Source organism: Miscanthus floridulus, chromosome 18 (assembly GCF_019320115.1).
Source record: "Miscanthus floridulus cultivar M001 chromosome 18, ASM1932011v1, whole genome shotgun sequence".
NCBI lineage: Eukaryota > Viridiplantae > Streptophyta > Magnoliopsida > Poales > Poaceae > Miscanthus > Miscanthus floridulus.
Genome location: NC_089597.1, coordinates 27,285,105 through 27,301,384, shown reverse-complemented (window position 1 = coordinate 27,301,384; position 16,280 = coordinate 27,285,105). Strand labels below are relative to the sequence as shown.

General features: G+C 43.2%; 2 protein-coding genes and 1 pseudogene across 2 annotated transcripts; 1 reads left to right on the top strand and 2 right to left on the bottom strand.

The window, feature by feature from the left end:
* Positions 1-444: 444 nt before the first annotated feature.
* LOC136522664 (pentatricopeptide repeat-containing protein At5g48730, chloroplastic-like) lies at positions 445-5,899 on the bottom strand. The gene is made up of 3 exons (XM_066516473.1): positions 3,646-5,899; positions 3,133-3,539; positions 445-2,623 (listed from the first exon to the last, which is right to left on the bottom strand). The coding sequence occupies exons 1-3, from the start codon at positions 4,021-4,023 to the stop codon at positions 1,930-1,932; spliced, it is 1,479 nt and encodes a 492-aa protein (XP_066372570.1). The 5' UTR covers positions 4,024-5,899; the 3' UTR covers positions 445-1,929.
* Positions 5,900-6,667: 768 nt separating this feature from the next.
* Positions 6,668-12,064, bottom strand: LOC136520741 (uncharacterized WD repeat-containing protein C2A9.03-like). The gene is made up of 10 exons (XM_066514389.1): positions 11,842-12,064; positions 11,552-11,750; positions 10,199-10,366; positions 10,016-10,102; positions 8,931-9,065; positions 8,684-8,794; positions 8,295-8,386; positions 8,110-8,215; positions 7,937-8,023; positions 6,668-7,471 (listed from the first exon to the last, which is right to left on the bottom strand). The coding sequence occupies exons 2-10, from the start codon at positions 11,723-11,725 to the stop codon at positions 7,058-7,060; spliced, it is 1,374 nt and encodes a 457-aa protein (XP_066370486.1). The 5' UTR covers positions 11,726-11,750; positions 11,842-12,064; the 3' UTR covers positions 6,668-7,057.
* A 1,833-nt stretch (positions 12,065-13,897) lies between these two features.
* LOC136523549 (putative F-box protein At5g55150) lies at positions 13,898-15,118 on the top strand (annotated as a pseudogene).
* The last annotated feature ends 1,162 nt before the right edge of the window (positions 15,119-16,280 follow it).

Below are 16,280 nucleotides of genomic sequence, written 5' to 3'. Positions count from 1 at the left end.
TTCGGCTTACCCCATATTCGGTTTGTTCGGCTTCTTTTTTCAACCGGAACAATATTTTTCTCTCACAACAATTCAGCCAGAACAGTATTTTTCAGCCAGCTTCAGTCAAGTTTCAGACCAGCGAACGGGGCCTATATGGGGAACTAGCACATACACTTCTTCTAAAGTCTACAACTTCCCGTACAAGAATGTGTCCCCTACTGCTCCCTTCATGTGGATTTGGAAGTCCAAATGTTGCAACAAACTAAGAGTTTTCACATGGCTCTTAATGATGGATAGGCTCAACACAAGGAGCATTCTTATGAGGAAAAAGCACTAAGCTGAAAGGCAACAACTACATTTATGTCCTTTGCAATATGAATGCTGAAGAAACGGCCTTTCACCTCTTCTTCACTTGTCCTTTCAGCTGTTGGCAGAACCTTGGCATTCAGTGGAATCTTACGACAGACTTCTTTTAAATGATGATACAAGCGAAACAAGCTTTTCCATATCCTTTCTTCATGGAAGTGTTCATTATCTCTGCATGGCAAATCTGGAAGCAGCGCAATAACTCTATTTTTAACAAAGGACCTCCATCCTTCTCTTCCTGGAGAAGGTCTCTCAAAGATGAAGCTCGACTACAAGCGTATAGGATTTCTGAAAACAAACAATCTGTTTTTCTCTCCTGGGTTGATTCTTGTGTATAGTGGTTCTTTGCTTTTCTACCTTTTTTAGCCTTGCTCAGGTTTTAATGGAGGTTTCTTTTTGTTTTGTGCAGTGGTTGTTTTTGTGTCTTAATAAAATCTAACAGTGGGGGCCTCTCCTGCTGTTTTTCCTAGTTCAAAAAAACATGGAATACAATTTCATTATGGACAGCTTGCTCTACAAAAACTTCACATTATCACATCTATTAGCTTTTATACTTCCACAATATGATACAAGCTGAGACCAACTCCTCTGCACCATTCATTCACATGTATGGAACAACACCATCAAAATGGGAGTAGAGATCATGTACAATACCATAAATTCTGTAATACTAACATTTTCTTTTTCATGACTAAATCTGTAACTGTATTAATAGAACAACCACTGATTGGTATGACCATTAAGAAGCAATAGAGTGCTGAGTTATAGACTTATTTGAACTTTGAAGGCATCAAATAATTGAGCAGTTATTCAAGCCAAAAGAAAGGGTGCTCCAGAAAGTAGCTCCAACTACAAAGCCTTTGAAGTCACAGGGTCAAGGAGAATCTCCTTTCAGAAGAATTCCTCCGGCCAGTAATATTCTCTTTCTTTGCATGACGCTGATAGAAAATGTTAGGTGACATACCAAAGAATCACCTAGATTAATGCAATTTCCTAGAATTGACAGATGAAACACTAAAACGTCTTTGCACTAGTCAACAGTACAAGTCATGTACAGTTGCGTCCATACATCAAGTCAAAACAGCTAGCAGAATCTGATCAATTTCACCAGAATCTCTTGTCCCCTCTGCTTCTAAAACGTGTCACTTTTCCCAAGATCATCTTTATATTCCAATATTGTTCATTATTCGTCAATCACCAAAACTTGCTTCTATCTTCTCCAGAAACTATTCATTCATGAGATGCCCTAACCATTAGTAGCTTTTTTGAGATATCCCCATGTAGCTCTGTGCTACTGAAATTGCAAAATTAATTTTCCATGTGCTTCTCATACATCATCATGGGGCATACAATAAGAATGTTTGATTTAGCAGCACCCAAGTTAGTGAGCAGTGTGACTCATGATATCCGAGTAATGTTTGGTTCAGTAGCATTCAAGTCAGTAATTCATGATATCGTAGGGCAGGTGGGAATGTGGGATCGTTGCATGTATGTAAACGGAGGCTCAAAAAGATCAATTCCACTTCCTTAAAAAAATGCAGACAAAAGTCACTACTCCATGAGTTGCTTTTATGTTCACTCCTATGTATCATCTGTTGCACGCCCATCTTTAAGATCACGTAGATACTGAACACGATGATCGTTGATTCCTTTGATGAGAAACCATTTGATCATGGTAGTGCATGTTACCTTGTCTGGTTTGCATCTGTGCTCCTTCATCAAATCAAGAACATCCCACATCTCTGCCAAGCACCCCACCCTCCCATATGCATCCACCAAACAGTTGAAGAACACAATATCCAATGTTATGTCAGAATTCTCAACAATTCTCAACACTGTCTTTATTTTCTTAAGTTCCCCAGCTCTTCCATATGCTCTAACCACTGAACAGAGTGTAACACAATTGGGTTTTATACGCTCAGATTTCATTAGCCTAAATATGTATTCCATCTGCTCAAGGTCTCCGGCCCTTCCAAATGCATCAATCACTACATTGTAAGTAACTATTGTCCAAGAATAGTAATACTTCTGCATGTACTCCATCACAGCTCCCATCTTCTCATACATTTTGGCTTTACCATAGGAATCGAGTAAGATATTGTAGGTCTTAATGTTTGGGACAATACCAGAGGCCTGGAACTTCTCATAGCAGCTTTCCATTGTCTCAATCTGACCACTACTGCCAAAAGCTCTGAGAGTAGAATTCATTGTCCACACATCAGGCTTGCAATTTTGTGACAACATCGTCAGAAGAGTTGATTCCATCTCAGCAAACCTTAAAATAAAATAGCATTAGCTGAGCTCTATTTCATAGAACCCAATTCAGGAATAACTGGATATAATGATAGATTTGGACGGCTAAACAAATGCAACCAAGGGCACTTCTCAAAATTCAAGGTTCAGCTGTATTATCAGTGCATCTACTAGGAAGGAGGAACTGCAGTAACTTCTTACCAAAAAAAAAAAAAGATTTTTTTTTCTTTTAACAACAATCAGGCTCATTATTAAGAACAGAGTACAAGAGAATTTTCAGAATGCTTTGGTAAAAAAAAATGAAAGAGCATTTCATGAACTACATTCCATGGAACCTAACCATGAATAACTAAAGACTTGGGTGACTACAAAATTCAATGAATGGTAAAACTACTTCAAACTCTGAGATGGTAACTTGTTAACTAGGTTTCAGGTAAACATGGTGCATCCCTTTAGAGCTAGTAGAATTTTAAGACAGCATTTATTACCAAATATATGATCAATCATTACTAGGTTCTTGCGGTCAGTTACCTTCCTGCTTTCCCATAGGCATCAATCAATGTATTATAGGTGACGGTGTTAGGCCAGATGCCCGCCCGTGCCATATCAGTCAGCAAACTCTTCACCTTCTCAAAATCATAAGCGTGTAAGCATGACTTGATGAGAATCGAGTACGTCTGCACATCAGGCTGGCAACCCGGGGTGTCCTTCATCCGATCAAGTAGGTCGAATGCCTCACGGAATCGGCCGCTCCTGCTATACGCGGAGACTAGGGCGGTGTAGGACTCGAGGTTGGGCGCGCAGCCCTCATCGATCATCGCCTGGAAGAGCTCGTGCGCCTTCTCCGGCTGCTTGCACTTGCCAAGCATGGTTATAAGTTTGATGTAGATGCCGATGCAAGGCCTGTACCACACCTGGTCCCGCATCAGCTCGAACACCTGCGCGGCAGTGGACGCGGCAGGATTAAGCGTCGTTTCATCCGGATAAGAAGTTGTGGTGCGACTGCAATGGAGAGGTGGTTTGGGGGGTCGAAGGGAGCAGGACCTTGAGGGCGGAGTCCCATCGGAGGGCGGCGACGCGGTCGTGCAGGGCCTCAAGGACGGTGCCGGGGAGGAGGCGGCGCGTGCCCTTGCCGGGCTTGCGCTTGTCGAGGACCGCTTTGGTGGCCTCGCGCCGGAGGATGATGGACAGCGCCTTCCGGGACGCGATCTTCCGGTTCACCTCCTCCTTCCGCCGCCTCTCCGCTTCCTCCTCGTCCGCCGCCTCCGCCTCCTTCCCTCTCCGCGACCTCCCCTCCGCACCAGCCGCTGCCCACGCGCGCGGCGGCTCGCGAGCCGCGGAGACTGTTGGTAGGAGCGCCAGGTTACGGCGCGCGGAGGGGACCGCCATGGAGGAGGGAGCGGTCACTGGCCCAGTGGCCATTGGCGAGCTCGAAATTGGAGCGAGCTTTGCTGCCGCCGTGAACTACAGCGGTGAGCTGAGATTTTTGTGTTAGCCGTGAGGCCGACCTCGCGGCGGTGTGGCCGAAAGCCGAATGGACTGGATGAGATTCCGAGCACAAGCGCCCGTCTGCGGTGGCGGCAAGATTGGTTAAGTGCGGCAGTTGCGTCGAATCAACGGTTGAGATCTTCACACACACTTCTCCTTTCAAAGCAGTTAAACATCGAATCAACGGTTGACATCTTGACACACACACCTTTCCTTTAAAAAAATATTGGAGTATTTTTTTTTTAGAAAACAATGCCCATCTTCATCCAATCGATGACACACCGGACATCTTGTGTCGAGTTTCACACCCCTTCTCTAGATATTCATCTTTAGTGCAAGGCTATTCCGCGCTAGTCTCCAAAGGAAATGTCGCACTTTGGGCTGGCATGGAAGTTTCCAAATTTTGCGCCAAATGGTGTTTCTCTTGTTCCCAGATTGCCGCTGCTACTCCCCCCTCCTTGCTGTCGAGTTTTCTCCCGGTTCTTCTCGTCATCCAAGACATGATAGGCAGACTTCACCGAAAACTGCCCTTTATTGTCAAAATGTCAAGCTAAAACATCATCATGGTCTGGATCGGTTGGTGTTGCTAATATATATCGCACGTCCTCCTCCCAGAATACATCACGCACCAGGTCTTCATCCCATCTCCCCGTGTCCGGATGCAGCAAGTCTGCAACCCGGGTCAATACTGTATAACCCCTAGGTGTAATCGGCCTCCTGGTGATCCCATTTGATATCCATGGATCTTCCCCAAATCTTAATTTGCATTCCATCTCCAATCCGCCAAATCAGTCCCTTTTGCAACGCTTGGAGTCCACGGACAATACTACGCCAAGTATAGGATATACCCGGTCCTTCACTAGCCTGCATCAAGGAGCCATTTGTGCCATACTTTGCTCTCAACAGCTGCGCACATAATGAATCAGGATTTTGCAAAATTCTCCGACCCTGCCGTGCTAACATCGCCAAATTGAAAAGATGAAGGTCTCTATAGCCAAGTCCACCTTCCTCCTTCCTTCTACACATTTTCTCCCAAGAGACCCAGTGCATTTTATTCTCCTTATCTTGTTGCGCCCACCAGTATCTACATGTCATTTTGCCCATGTCATCACAAAGAGACTTAGTAAGATCGAAACATGACATGGCATATGAGGGAATTGATTGTGCCACTCCCTTGATCAAAGTTTCTTTGCCGGCCTTTGATAGCAACTTTTCCTTCCACCCCTGTATTCTTTTCCAGACTCTCCTTTAAATATCCAAACACACTTGCCTTTGATCTCCCCATATATACCGGCAAACCCAAGTACCTTTCATTCATTGACTCTTGTGTAAGATCAAGAATTTCCATGAATCTCCTTTTTGCCTGTGGCTGGGTGTTCTTACTAGACACAATAAAGGATTTCTCTTTGTTAATTTTCTGCCCCAAGCATATCTCATAAATTTGTAGAACATGTCGCAGATGTGTTGCATTCCCATCATTTGCTTTTAAGAGAAGCAACGAATCATCTGCAAACAAAATGTGAGTTATGCTAGGAGCTCCTGCACATATCGAGACCCCCTGAATTCTTCCATTCATCTCCGCATCATTTAGCAAGGATGAAAAACCTTCCGCACACAGCAAAAATAAATACGGGGAAATTGGATCCCCTGCCGTAGACCCCTTGAAGGAATGATTTGTTCAGTCAAACCACCATTCACCCGTATGTGATAAGTGACTGTTGTAATACATGTCATAATCAGTCTTATCCATCTTTCATGAAAACCCAGCCTTCTCATAATCTTCAAACTAAAATATTGGAGTATTAATTTTGTCCTAAAAAGTTCCCCTCTCTTCTATAACATTAAATCGATTTGATTAGATCCACCATAGCCCGTAGCGCATTTATTTAGTATATTTCTTTAGTCCCAAATTCTAAGTCATTCGAACTTTGCTAATTTATAATTTAAAACAAAGGAAGTCTAGATATATAAATTTTACTGTAGAACAATATATAATTTGAAACAGAGGAAGTATATGATATGATATCCTCACTATTTGTAATTATAAGCATTATAAATTATTGTCTTTTTTTTAGATACATAATTTTTTCTATACATCTAAATATATATTATATTTAGATTTATTTTTTTACTACATATATCTAAAAAACAATACTTTAATTTGGAACAAAATGAGTAGTACTCAAGCTATATCCCGTAAATTTAGGGTCTGTTTGGTATAGCTCAACTTCACTAGTGAAGTTTTTTTGTTTAGTTTCATAAAGCAGTTTCACTAGTGAAGTAAAGCTATTTTCAAACAAAAACATTTGTAAAACAGAGGAAGGTAGCAATGAGAGAGCTGGAAGAAGGTAATATTTTCAGATTCATCCAGCACCTGAAAAACTGTGCCTATGGAGGAAGCTCAAGAATAGCTTCTAGAGAAAAATTATTTCATTATGTCCTATTTACTAGAAGCTAGAAAAACAGCTTTGTAAAGCTAGGGAAAAAAACCCTACTAAACATGCTCTTAATAATAACAACAGATGTTGACTACTCGTGTCCATCTCAATCACGTATCGAAGTGGATTCAAATGCAAAATTGACTAATTTCTACCTTAATCCACTCTAATGGAGATCAAAGTGAATACAATTGAAGCCAAACTAGCCCTTCATGTGTTCCAGTGTTCCACAGTACACAGGCTTTAGAAATTTGGTCCAAAACTATTTGTATTCTGGAGTCTGGAACTAACAACGCAAACATACAGTACTCTGCTCATATGTTCAGACGGTATTGGTCCACAGCACTACGCTTCAATTGCTAAACTATTTACACGGCAGATTCGCTGACGTCGAGTCCCAACGAACCATCATTCGCAATGAACTAGCGCACAACAGCAGGCAGATACATTCCCTGAAACGCGCACCAGAACCGTCACCGAGAGCAAGTGACCTTCAGCCAGTACCCAGCACAACACCAAAGCTCCATTCTTCACACATACGAGTCAAGATAGTCGAATGCATGGATCATCCTGTACTGCAACAGGCTGGCATAGACACGGTCACACACTCCGACGAACAGGGACTCGTCGTCCGGGCTGAGCGTGATCCCAGATACCTCACCAAAGAAGTCGATCTCCTGCCGTTTCTTGTAGTCTGCAGCCACGTTGTACACATGAACAAAGTCGGCAGGCTCCGAGAACACCAGGAACCGACCATCGGAGGAGTAGCGAATGCACCGGATCGCGCCGATGTTGCCCCGCAATACCGCAAGCGAGGTCGACAAGTTGCGGGTGTCCCAGATGCGGCAGGTTTTGTCCTGGTTCCCGGTCGCAAAGGTCCGGCTATCCGGGTGCCATGCCGTAGCAAATGAGTAGTCCAGATGGCCAACTAGGGTAGAGGTTACCTGCAAAACACATCAATTCCGCATTTCACTTCCCATGTCTGTTCAGTTAGTAACAAAACACGATTGTAAAGCTCCAAAGTATCTCTTGCTGTTACAGTGGTAAAACTAGACATGAGCAAAACCTTTTACAGAAAAAGATTAGTAACTCCACTCAGGACCTCTTTCTCTAAAATGTAGCTTTGCAGACCTCCAGTTTCTAAAATTATAGTTTCTTGATACTAAGATCCTTGAAAATGACTTCAAAACAGGCCCTAAACAGATGCCATACTGTACTGAGGAACATTTAAAAAAAAAAGGTCATGGCCAATAGATGTTACAATGTCAATATATATATATTTTGATAAAGAACCTCGCAATATTGATGTAACGAAAGAATGGCAGTAATAGTAATAAGTTGTGAATTAAGCCACAAAAGCCCAAATTAATAAACCAAAAAAGCCTGAAAGAATAAGCAAAAAAAAATACCTTTCCATTTCGTGAATCCACAAGAAGAGCATCCCGATCATCTCCAACCACAGCCAAAAGTTTCTTATCCGGGCTCACGGATGTGTGCTGTTGTTACGGAAGCAAGCAGTGAATGTCAAATACGGATGAAACAACCAAAACAGTACATTGAATCCTAATGAGGTAGAACTTACATTAACCGGCCAGTTATAACGGTAGTGGTTCAAGAGCTGAAATCTCTCCATATCATATTCACGAACACCGCAGTCGTTATTAGATACGGTAATGCGCAAGCTTCCACTGCAAAGCAATTTGGAGACCTTTAGATTTTAATGACAATGTACATCTTCAAGTAGGTTCTGAAAAGTTAGTTTCTCACCTTGTCGATCTGTGTATATCTATGGCGTTTGTTATAGCATTGTCACTCAAAGTTGTCCTTGCACAGAATTTTACATTGCGGCCTTCCAAATCCTGTAACAACATAAAAAAAGGTGGTGAGCATGCAAGCAGTGCTTTCAATGAATTGCTTATTCTCACAGCACTAAAAGTTTACAGAAGCAAATAAGAAAGTACGCTGGTGATGAATACATCAATCTAAAAAATACAGTGCATGCAGTAAAAAGATTCTTCCATTTTAGATCTTTATCATATGTAATATAATACCAAATAAAATAATAAACAAAGAGAAACTGAAAGTAAATGGACATCTACAGCTTAGATCCTATGGGTGGACAGAACAGCCAAACCAAGTCTTCATTGGTGGCTTACCTTGCCAATTAGTTCTCCTTGAAAACCACCAGCTACCAACAAACCCTCATTCACAGCAAGTGTGCTAACTTGAACCCCAGAGAAACCTTCTAGTAAACTGCCAGGATGCTTCTGTGGGGAGGAACAAAAGAGAAGACCAAACTTGCATTAACAATGAGACCTATTTGATTTTTAGAGAGAGGACAACAAAAAATAAAAACGATTATTAGATCAAAAGGTTGCAAGCAGGAAACTATAAGGGGAATACCTCCGCTGGAGCAACATGCCCAGAGAAGTCGAGAACCTCTGATATTTTGTGAGACAATGATGACCAGTGGCTTACTGTGGAATTTGACATAAAATAGACATCATGCTTCGAGGTTGCCCACAGCAAATTCCTAAGCTACAGAAGCAATAGTTAGTCAGTACTGTTCAGCCTCGGGAGTCATATGACAAGATTATGATGCAGACAAACACATTAACTAGTCTCCATTTCATAGAAGAGAATGCAAAGGAACACATCTTAACTCTTTTCTTGGTTATAACTAACAAGACATTTGTTTTAAAGCAAGTATAAATGTTCTTCACTTGCTAACATTCCTCTCATCATGCTCTTTTATTAGTGGCTATTGTTGGGTTTTGTCTCTAGCCTACCCCAGCATACTTTACACTAAAAGGCTTTGTTATTATTGTTGAATTATAATTTCATGTAAAAGTTCTATTAGAGCGCCACACAAAAAATGACACTAATTTTCCCCAATGCCTGGCCAACTGGTGGGAGAATGTGGCATGCACGATACCGAAGCAAAAACACAGAACGTTTAATGGAGTGTTTATTTACATTGTGTGGAACCTATGGAAGGAAAGGAACAGGAGGATTTTCGAAAATGAACACAAAATGGCAGATCAGGATGCCTATCTAGCAAAGGAGGATATTATTCAGAGGCGTAGGGCCGTGTGTATTGCAGGGTAAAACAACAAGTACGTGATTTGTGGCCTTTGTGTTTTGTCCCTATGACCGGTGCTATTGGGCACCGTAGGTGCCATTGTAAATAAAACTCTATTTCCTTCTTAATTGAGCGGCAAAGCTCCTGCCTTTATTTTCAAAAAAAAATGACACTAATTTTCTTCCTTGAGTTTCTTGCTAATATGGATAGTTGCATACAGGTGGTACATGCAACTTGCAAGTTTGTGAAGAAAGCCTTCTAAATGCTGGCAAGTAAGAACGAAATAGACAATCCACAAGAACCTTTTCTCACATATATAGTACAGTTAGTTTTTTTTTGCAATGAGTGTAGTACAGTTAGTTATTGCATATCTTGCAATAAAAGGTAGGACACAATGCAAAATCACCTGAAAATGGAGAATTGATGGCTTCACTGATCTAGTGTTGTGCTGAAACTCGTAATACTTGCTGCTCTTCTCCACTTGCTTGCACAACTAAGAAAAATATTTTGAAAATAATTAGGAAATATGAATATTTGGAATAATAAAAACAACCTTTAATGAAATAAGAGACTAGATGGTAGTGAAGACCTTATCCATGAGCTCTCCTGATTGAGGGAAATTTTCATAGTTCTTATACTGTTCCAACCTAGCTTTTCGGTAATCTTGCCTGGCTATGTGTATCCTCTCCCATGGTATACCTTGTATATCCTTTCCTGCCCTTGCTTCAGCTGCCGACGTGTCCCTTATCCTAGTGAGCTGTAGAAACATAGACAATTATCAATAGGAATAAGTTATAAACACTAAATGAACAACACTGTCTGAGCAATCTTAAGGTTTGAATCAAATTCATCATTTCTTAGTTTTGGCATAAAAAATATAGACATAATCCAAGAAATATCAAACAGATTTTAATCGCTGATAAGCTGCAGCGGCCATCATCACGTCATGATTGGTCATTGCCTAAGCCGATGTAGATAAGTGCTGGTGGTCCTTGTGCTTATGCCGAAAACATGCCCTCAGTTAAGTGAGTAGTTAATTCAAAAGGTGAATTGATATTAACTCTAATCAAGAAGGACAAGACATGAGTCAAATATTCTAATTGAATATCTGTATTTCAAGCTCGTTGGTCCAAGCCCAATCAAACAAGGATGAAACAATGCATCTGCAACACCGTGCCATGTTGGGCATAGAAAATTATGCAACAAATGCTTAGTACGAAAGCGACCTGGTAAACCAAATCATTATTGGCTGAAGATAAGCACAAGAAAAGAAAAGACATAGCATTCTAGACCTACATGATTGGCCAAAACAAATCTGCTCCACAAGCCCCGTTGACATCAAGTCTCCCTGAATCAACACCACAACTTAGCCAGAAAATTAGAGTTTCACGTTTTGTCTATCACTTTGCTAATGTTTCCTCGCAATTCGGCATGCGTTTTGAAACTTAGTTGAAAAAAACATACTACTGCTGCTGCTTTATATTCTCCAGTTTGCTTAATTTCTGCAAATTAACATTTCTACACTACCCTAACAAAACAATTGCCTTCTTGTTTTTCAAATGGTTTTCCGCATATACTTTACCACCTGGTTCACCCCATCAATAACATCACACCTACACCATAAAACTTAGCTTAAATTATAGCAATATAAACTTATATTCCAGATAGAATAGAAACCTAGTACACATGAAGATCCATCTATGTCCATGAGCAATTTTAATGATCTAGCATAGACATGTACCGCACCATGCTACCCACCGAGCCATGAACGATCTCAAGCTCGACTTTCGCATGTGAATAAAAAACCGGCAGGAACCTTAGGCAAGCAATCGAGAGTACCACCGGAGCCATCACGCGTCGGCCACCTCAGATTTGCGAGTTCGACAGCAACAAAAGCACTCGACGCCCACGGCAGGAGCACCAAGGAAAAGGTCATACGCACCAGCAAGTACTCATCATCACCATCCGCGCCGCCGTCCCTCCGGTCGGCGTCGAGGTCTTGGAACTCGACTTCCACATCCATCTCCACGTCCATCTCGCCGTCCGACACCCATGCGTCGTGATCATCCACGACTCGCTCCGCCGCATCCACGCTGTCCCGCGCGCTCGCCGCCATCCCGCCGCCGCGTCGCACCGCACCCCTGTCCGCACCGCACCAACCAAACATTCAGATCACACAGGCGACGCGCGGGCATAAGAGAGCCGATCAGAAGGCAAGACACCAGCCCTTACCACGGAGGACAACAAGAGCGGCTGTGCCGCGCGGCTCGCGATGTGCACTGCGCCGCCGGGGGAGCTGTGTCGGCGGCGGCCTACGGCGGCTGTGGATCGGGAGGCGGAAACGTGTGGAGGGGATGAGGGCGCGGCCGTGCTTTTGGTGCCGTGCGGCGAAGCAAGGTTCGAGAGAGCCGAGCTCGATCCGGCAACGCGATGGGGTGGATAGCGACGGGGAGGGGATAATTAGCTAGGGTAACGGCGTTTACTAGAAGACGTGACGGAGACGCGGACGGGATATTTGCAAGGGGCACACCAGTGTGGGCCTATGGCCTGTGGTGGCAGTGCAGTGTAGTTATCGTGTCGGTTGCGCTCGTGGGTCCAGCAGATTTAAGTGAAACTTTGCAACAAAAAAATCGCAAAGTGTTTATTTGGAGAAATGCTGTACCTATACTACACTAGAGTGTTTTACTCTTCATCAACGCTTGATTTATTTTTACCGATCACATACCTGGCTTAGCACCTTCCTTGTGTCATCTTCTTCGTCTTCGGCGAGTTAAGGTTCATACATCTATCCCACGAACTTAGAAGGGAAGATATGTGGGCGGTACTGCGGCAAGGTGGACCAGCCGTGGTGACGACACAGGGGCAGCGTGGTCAAGATGGTAGTGGCACTGCCGACTGGGCAGTAGAGAAGGCGATTGGCAGAGCAAGGGTAGGAGCATCACAGTGATAGCCCGATGTGCCGAGTTAGCACGGCAGCGGTGGGCAGTGGCAGGGAGCCGAGGAGGAGGGCAGGGCGAGGGCACGAACACCGTGAATGAGTGGTGGCTGAAAAGAGGAAGTAGCGAGGAAAAAAAGAACAATGAGGAAGAATATGTGAGTTTGGAATGACATATGTAGTATGTCGTGGGATGCCTCAGATCAATGGCCAAAAAATCAAGTGTTTTGCCCCCCACCCCCCTCTCAGAAAAAATCGCGTGTGTGGGCTACTAATGAGGATGATAAAACCATGATGTCTCAAATTGAAAATGTGTATGGTGTCACTATGAATGTAGTTTGTTTTTTGGCTTTATTACAAAGATACACAACTTTTCAGCATACTAGGGAAAATGTGATATGTATAGTTAATGATATTAATCATATTAGACAGACATAAAAACACTTATGACACATTTGGTGTCCATACGGAGCACTAAAAACACGGCTTCGCCTTGGATGGTAGAAAACGGCTCTTGCTCCTTTCACCATCTAGAAGCATTTTTCTCTATCCACTTTGGTGCGGCTCCGTCCCTCGTGTGTTTTCATAGCTGGGGTGGAAGCTAAACCAAATAGACCCATAAGTTACAACACTTAAACTTTTATTAGGAAAAGAATAGCAACCGTGATAGTGAGATATTCTTTTTCAACTTTGGACATATTTAGAGTTTGGAATTAGGGGCTTTAGTCTATAGCGAGGTTTTCTCGATATACATGCTTAGAGAGGAGGTTCGGCAGTGAATGATTGTTGTGGGACAATGGGTTGACATGCACTAGTCATGATAGGTAGAGGGTCTCCAGTTATACATGGGCACATGTACATTCATGTGACAAAGCAAAAGGGAGAGGAGATAAAAAATGCATGATGTTGAATCTCCTACAACTAAAAAGAATAAAGTGTGGATATTTTTTGGTGTGACATTTGTTTTGGTATGTCCGTTTGTCCACGCCTGCGATCCCACGACATCTTCTTGATTGAATATTGCCTATCATGTGATAGAGGAATCACGTCAAAACAGGAAGTAGAAAATTATTGTGCTATCCATATACACATTGCATGTTTGCATGCACCAGCATACATGGCAACGAGCAAAAGGAAAGAGAATTAACACGGAAGGAAAGAGAATTAAGACAAAAGAAACATCTTTGCAGTTCTGAGAACCTTGCCAAATCTGCCTATATTTAATTACTTCACATCTTTGCATTTGCAAAAGGGACAGCTTTTCCCTCCTTTCATTTGGTTTCACGCTCACGTGTTCCATCGCCCTCGCTTGTTTTTTCTTGCGTGAACCATAGTTGATGTCATCTGTCTTCCATGGCTCAGCCACCCAATCCCAAGAGAAGGTCTCTACCTCTCCCTGACTAGAGATCCGGCCTGCCAGAGGATCTCCTCGAGTCTATCGGGCAGCGTCTCGCGTCAGGCCATGACGTGGCGTCCTTCCGATCTGCTTGCTCCCCATGGCGCGCCGCCGTCCTGTTCGCGACCTTCGGGCCGCTCCTACTGCTCCCATTCGACCTCGACTCGGACCGCGTCGGCTTCTACTGCATCCTGGAGAAGGTCTTGTCCAAGACGCTGCCCGACGTGCACGGCAAGGTGGCGTGTGGCTCCTCGTGTGGGTGGTTGGCGTTCATGGACGAGGCGGCGTCCGTGACGCTGCTGAATCCATTCGCCGGTGCCCGTGCCCCCCGCGTTGAGCTCCCGCCAGCAGGCGAACACATCGTGGCGGCGTCCTCATCGGAACACGTGTCTAGGGTCCACGGTCGGTGGGTCCTCCATCCCACCAACGGCTACGGGGACGCAGATGCCGCAGGCAGAGCCATCAAGCTAGAAGACATGAGGGATGTGTTCTTCCATGAGATCATGCTCTCGGCGCCGCCTGACGCCGCCGGCTGCGAGTGCGTGGCTATGGCCGTGCTTGGGTGCTCCACGGAGGTCGCGTTCTGTCGGGTTGGAGTCGACAGCGCATGGACGCTCCTCGACACCAAACTGGAGTTCTCCGTGGGGTCCATCGTCCACTGCCAAGACAAGTTCTTGGCGATCGACTGCACTGGAGAAATCTCTGTCTGCAGCAGCAACACCGCCGGTGCTATTCCAACCATGACGTTGTCGCCATCGCTGTTGCCACCTGCGGGGCTTTGCCACCGCAGCTACCTGGAATCAAACGGTGAGCTGCACATTGTGGGTGCCATGGTGAGCACGTTCCACGAGACATAGAGCTTCACCTACAACAACGCGATCTACAAGTGCAACCTCCACACCCGTACACCGGAGTGGTCCAGGGTGAGGGACATCGGTGATCAGACACTGTTCGTGTCTAAACATTTCAATGAAAGCTTCGGTGGAACAAGTGTATCCAAGTACAAGGAGAACAAAATCTACATGTCTGAGCCATTGTATGGGGATCCATACGACTTGGTCCATCGACCGAAGATCGTTGATATTGCTACCGGCACATCCGAAGTGAAGCCCGTCCAAGAAAAGATGTAGGGTTCCGAGGCTCTAGGTTGGATTCGACCCAATCTCTGGAAGCTCTAGAGTTTATGAGCCTGCGACGCCGCGCACTCCGTGACTGTGTTAAATTCATAAACTTTGCTTTTTAGATTAAATGTCACTTTAACGTTGGTATTTAATTTAACAGTATTGTTATCTTATCGTGTGATCCATGTGTTTTTAGTATAAATTGTTAGTTATCCCGTAGCAGCGCACGGGCACGCTACCTAGTACGAGAAAAAAGAATGTGGTGGCAACTCAATATGGTTGGATGACGTTGGAGTCAAAGGTGCAGTGACAAGTACTTTCTCTCTTTCAAATGGGATGTAATTCTATAATAGCATAGAATAGTGTTCAGTCAGATTATCTTAAATTTTACTAAATTTATATAAAAACATTGTTTACCATACTAAGTAATTATCTTTAAATTTACCATGTAATATATTTTCATAATATATCTATTTAAAGTCTTAAATGTGGATATACTCTTTATAAACTCAATGAAATTTTGGTTAGTTTAATGCTGACTAAACATAGAATTGCATCTGTTTTGGACGGAGGTAGTCTAATAAAGGACACAGTCACAATGCTAGATCTAGAACGAGAGGATGGCTAAACAAAAACTAAGACTATGGTTGCTAATTATTAGCACCATATTATTATATCTATTTTTGGTATATAAGATGGATACTACAACCCACCTTTTTATATTGTAAGTGTATATAGCCTTTTAGTAGGTTTTGGTGGATCCAATGACAACACGATTAAAGGTCTAACATGTTTGCTAAGTGTTGAGCAGGTCATTGTTATTGTCATATACATTTATGATATGCTATATTGTGTAAATCATTCTAAATCAAAGCTCAAATTGAAAGGCAAAGATGCATGGTATTTTGTGTGACTAAGTGTGATGACATGGCAAGCCAAAATGCACAAAAGAGAAGAGATACAGACTAATGCATATATTGATCTTATTATGTTGGTTTGGATATATTGAACTAAGCAACTTGACAGGCGTAAGATGGATATATCAGAACGGACATGTTCGTTGATGATATCAAATGAAGTCTCAAATGTGAAGCTCGGTCAAGTTGTGCAATAGGAAATCAATATAAGCACTGTTGAGAAGAAAGTTCATGGAAACAATTTAGTTCAAACAAAAGACAAGAATGCAAATGAATATGGAATAAAATGTACGCCTATTATT

Bases quoted from the DNA above. Each gene is read 5' to 3' on its own strand.
- LOC136522664 (XM_066516473.1), bottom strand. From the start codon at position 4,023: ATGGCCACTGGGCCAGTGACCGCTCCCTCCTCCATGGCGGTCCCCTCC. The intron at 3,540-3,645 runs GTCCTGCTCCCT...ACTGCCGCGCAG, and splicing joins GATGGGACTCCGCCCTCAAG to GTGTTCGAGCTGATGCGGGA. The intron at 2,624-3,132 runs GTAACTGACCGC...TTTTATTTTAAG, and splicing joins GCCTATGGGAAAGCAGGAAG to GTTTGCTGAGATGGAATCAA.
- LOC136520741 (XM_066514389.1), bottom strand. From the start codon at position 11,725: ATGGCGGCGAGCGCGCGGGACAGCGTGGATGCGGCGGAGCGAGTCGTG. The intron at 9,066-10,015 runs GTGATTTTGCAT...TTGCTTCTGTAG, and splicing joins CATCAATTCTCCATTTTCAG to CTTAGGAATTTGCTGTGGGC. The intron at 8,387-8,683 runs GTAAGCCACCAA...ATGTTGTTACAG, and splicing joins AAGGAGAACTAATTGGCAAG to GATTTGGAAGGCCGCAATGT.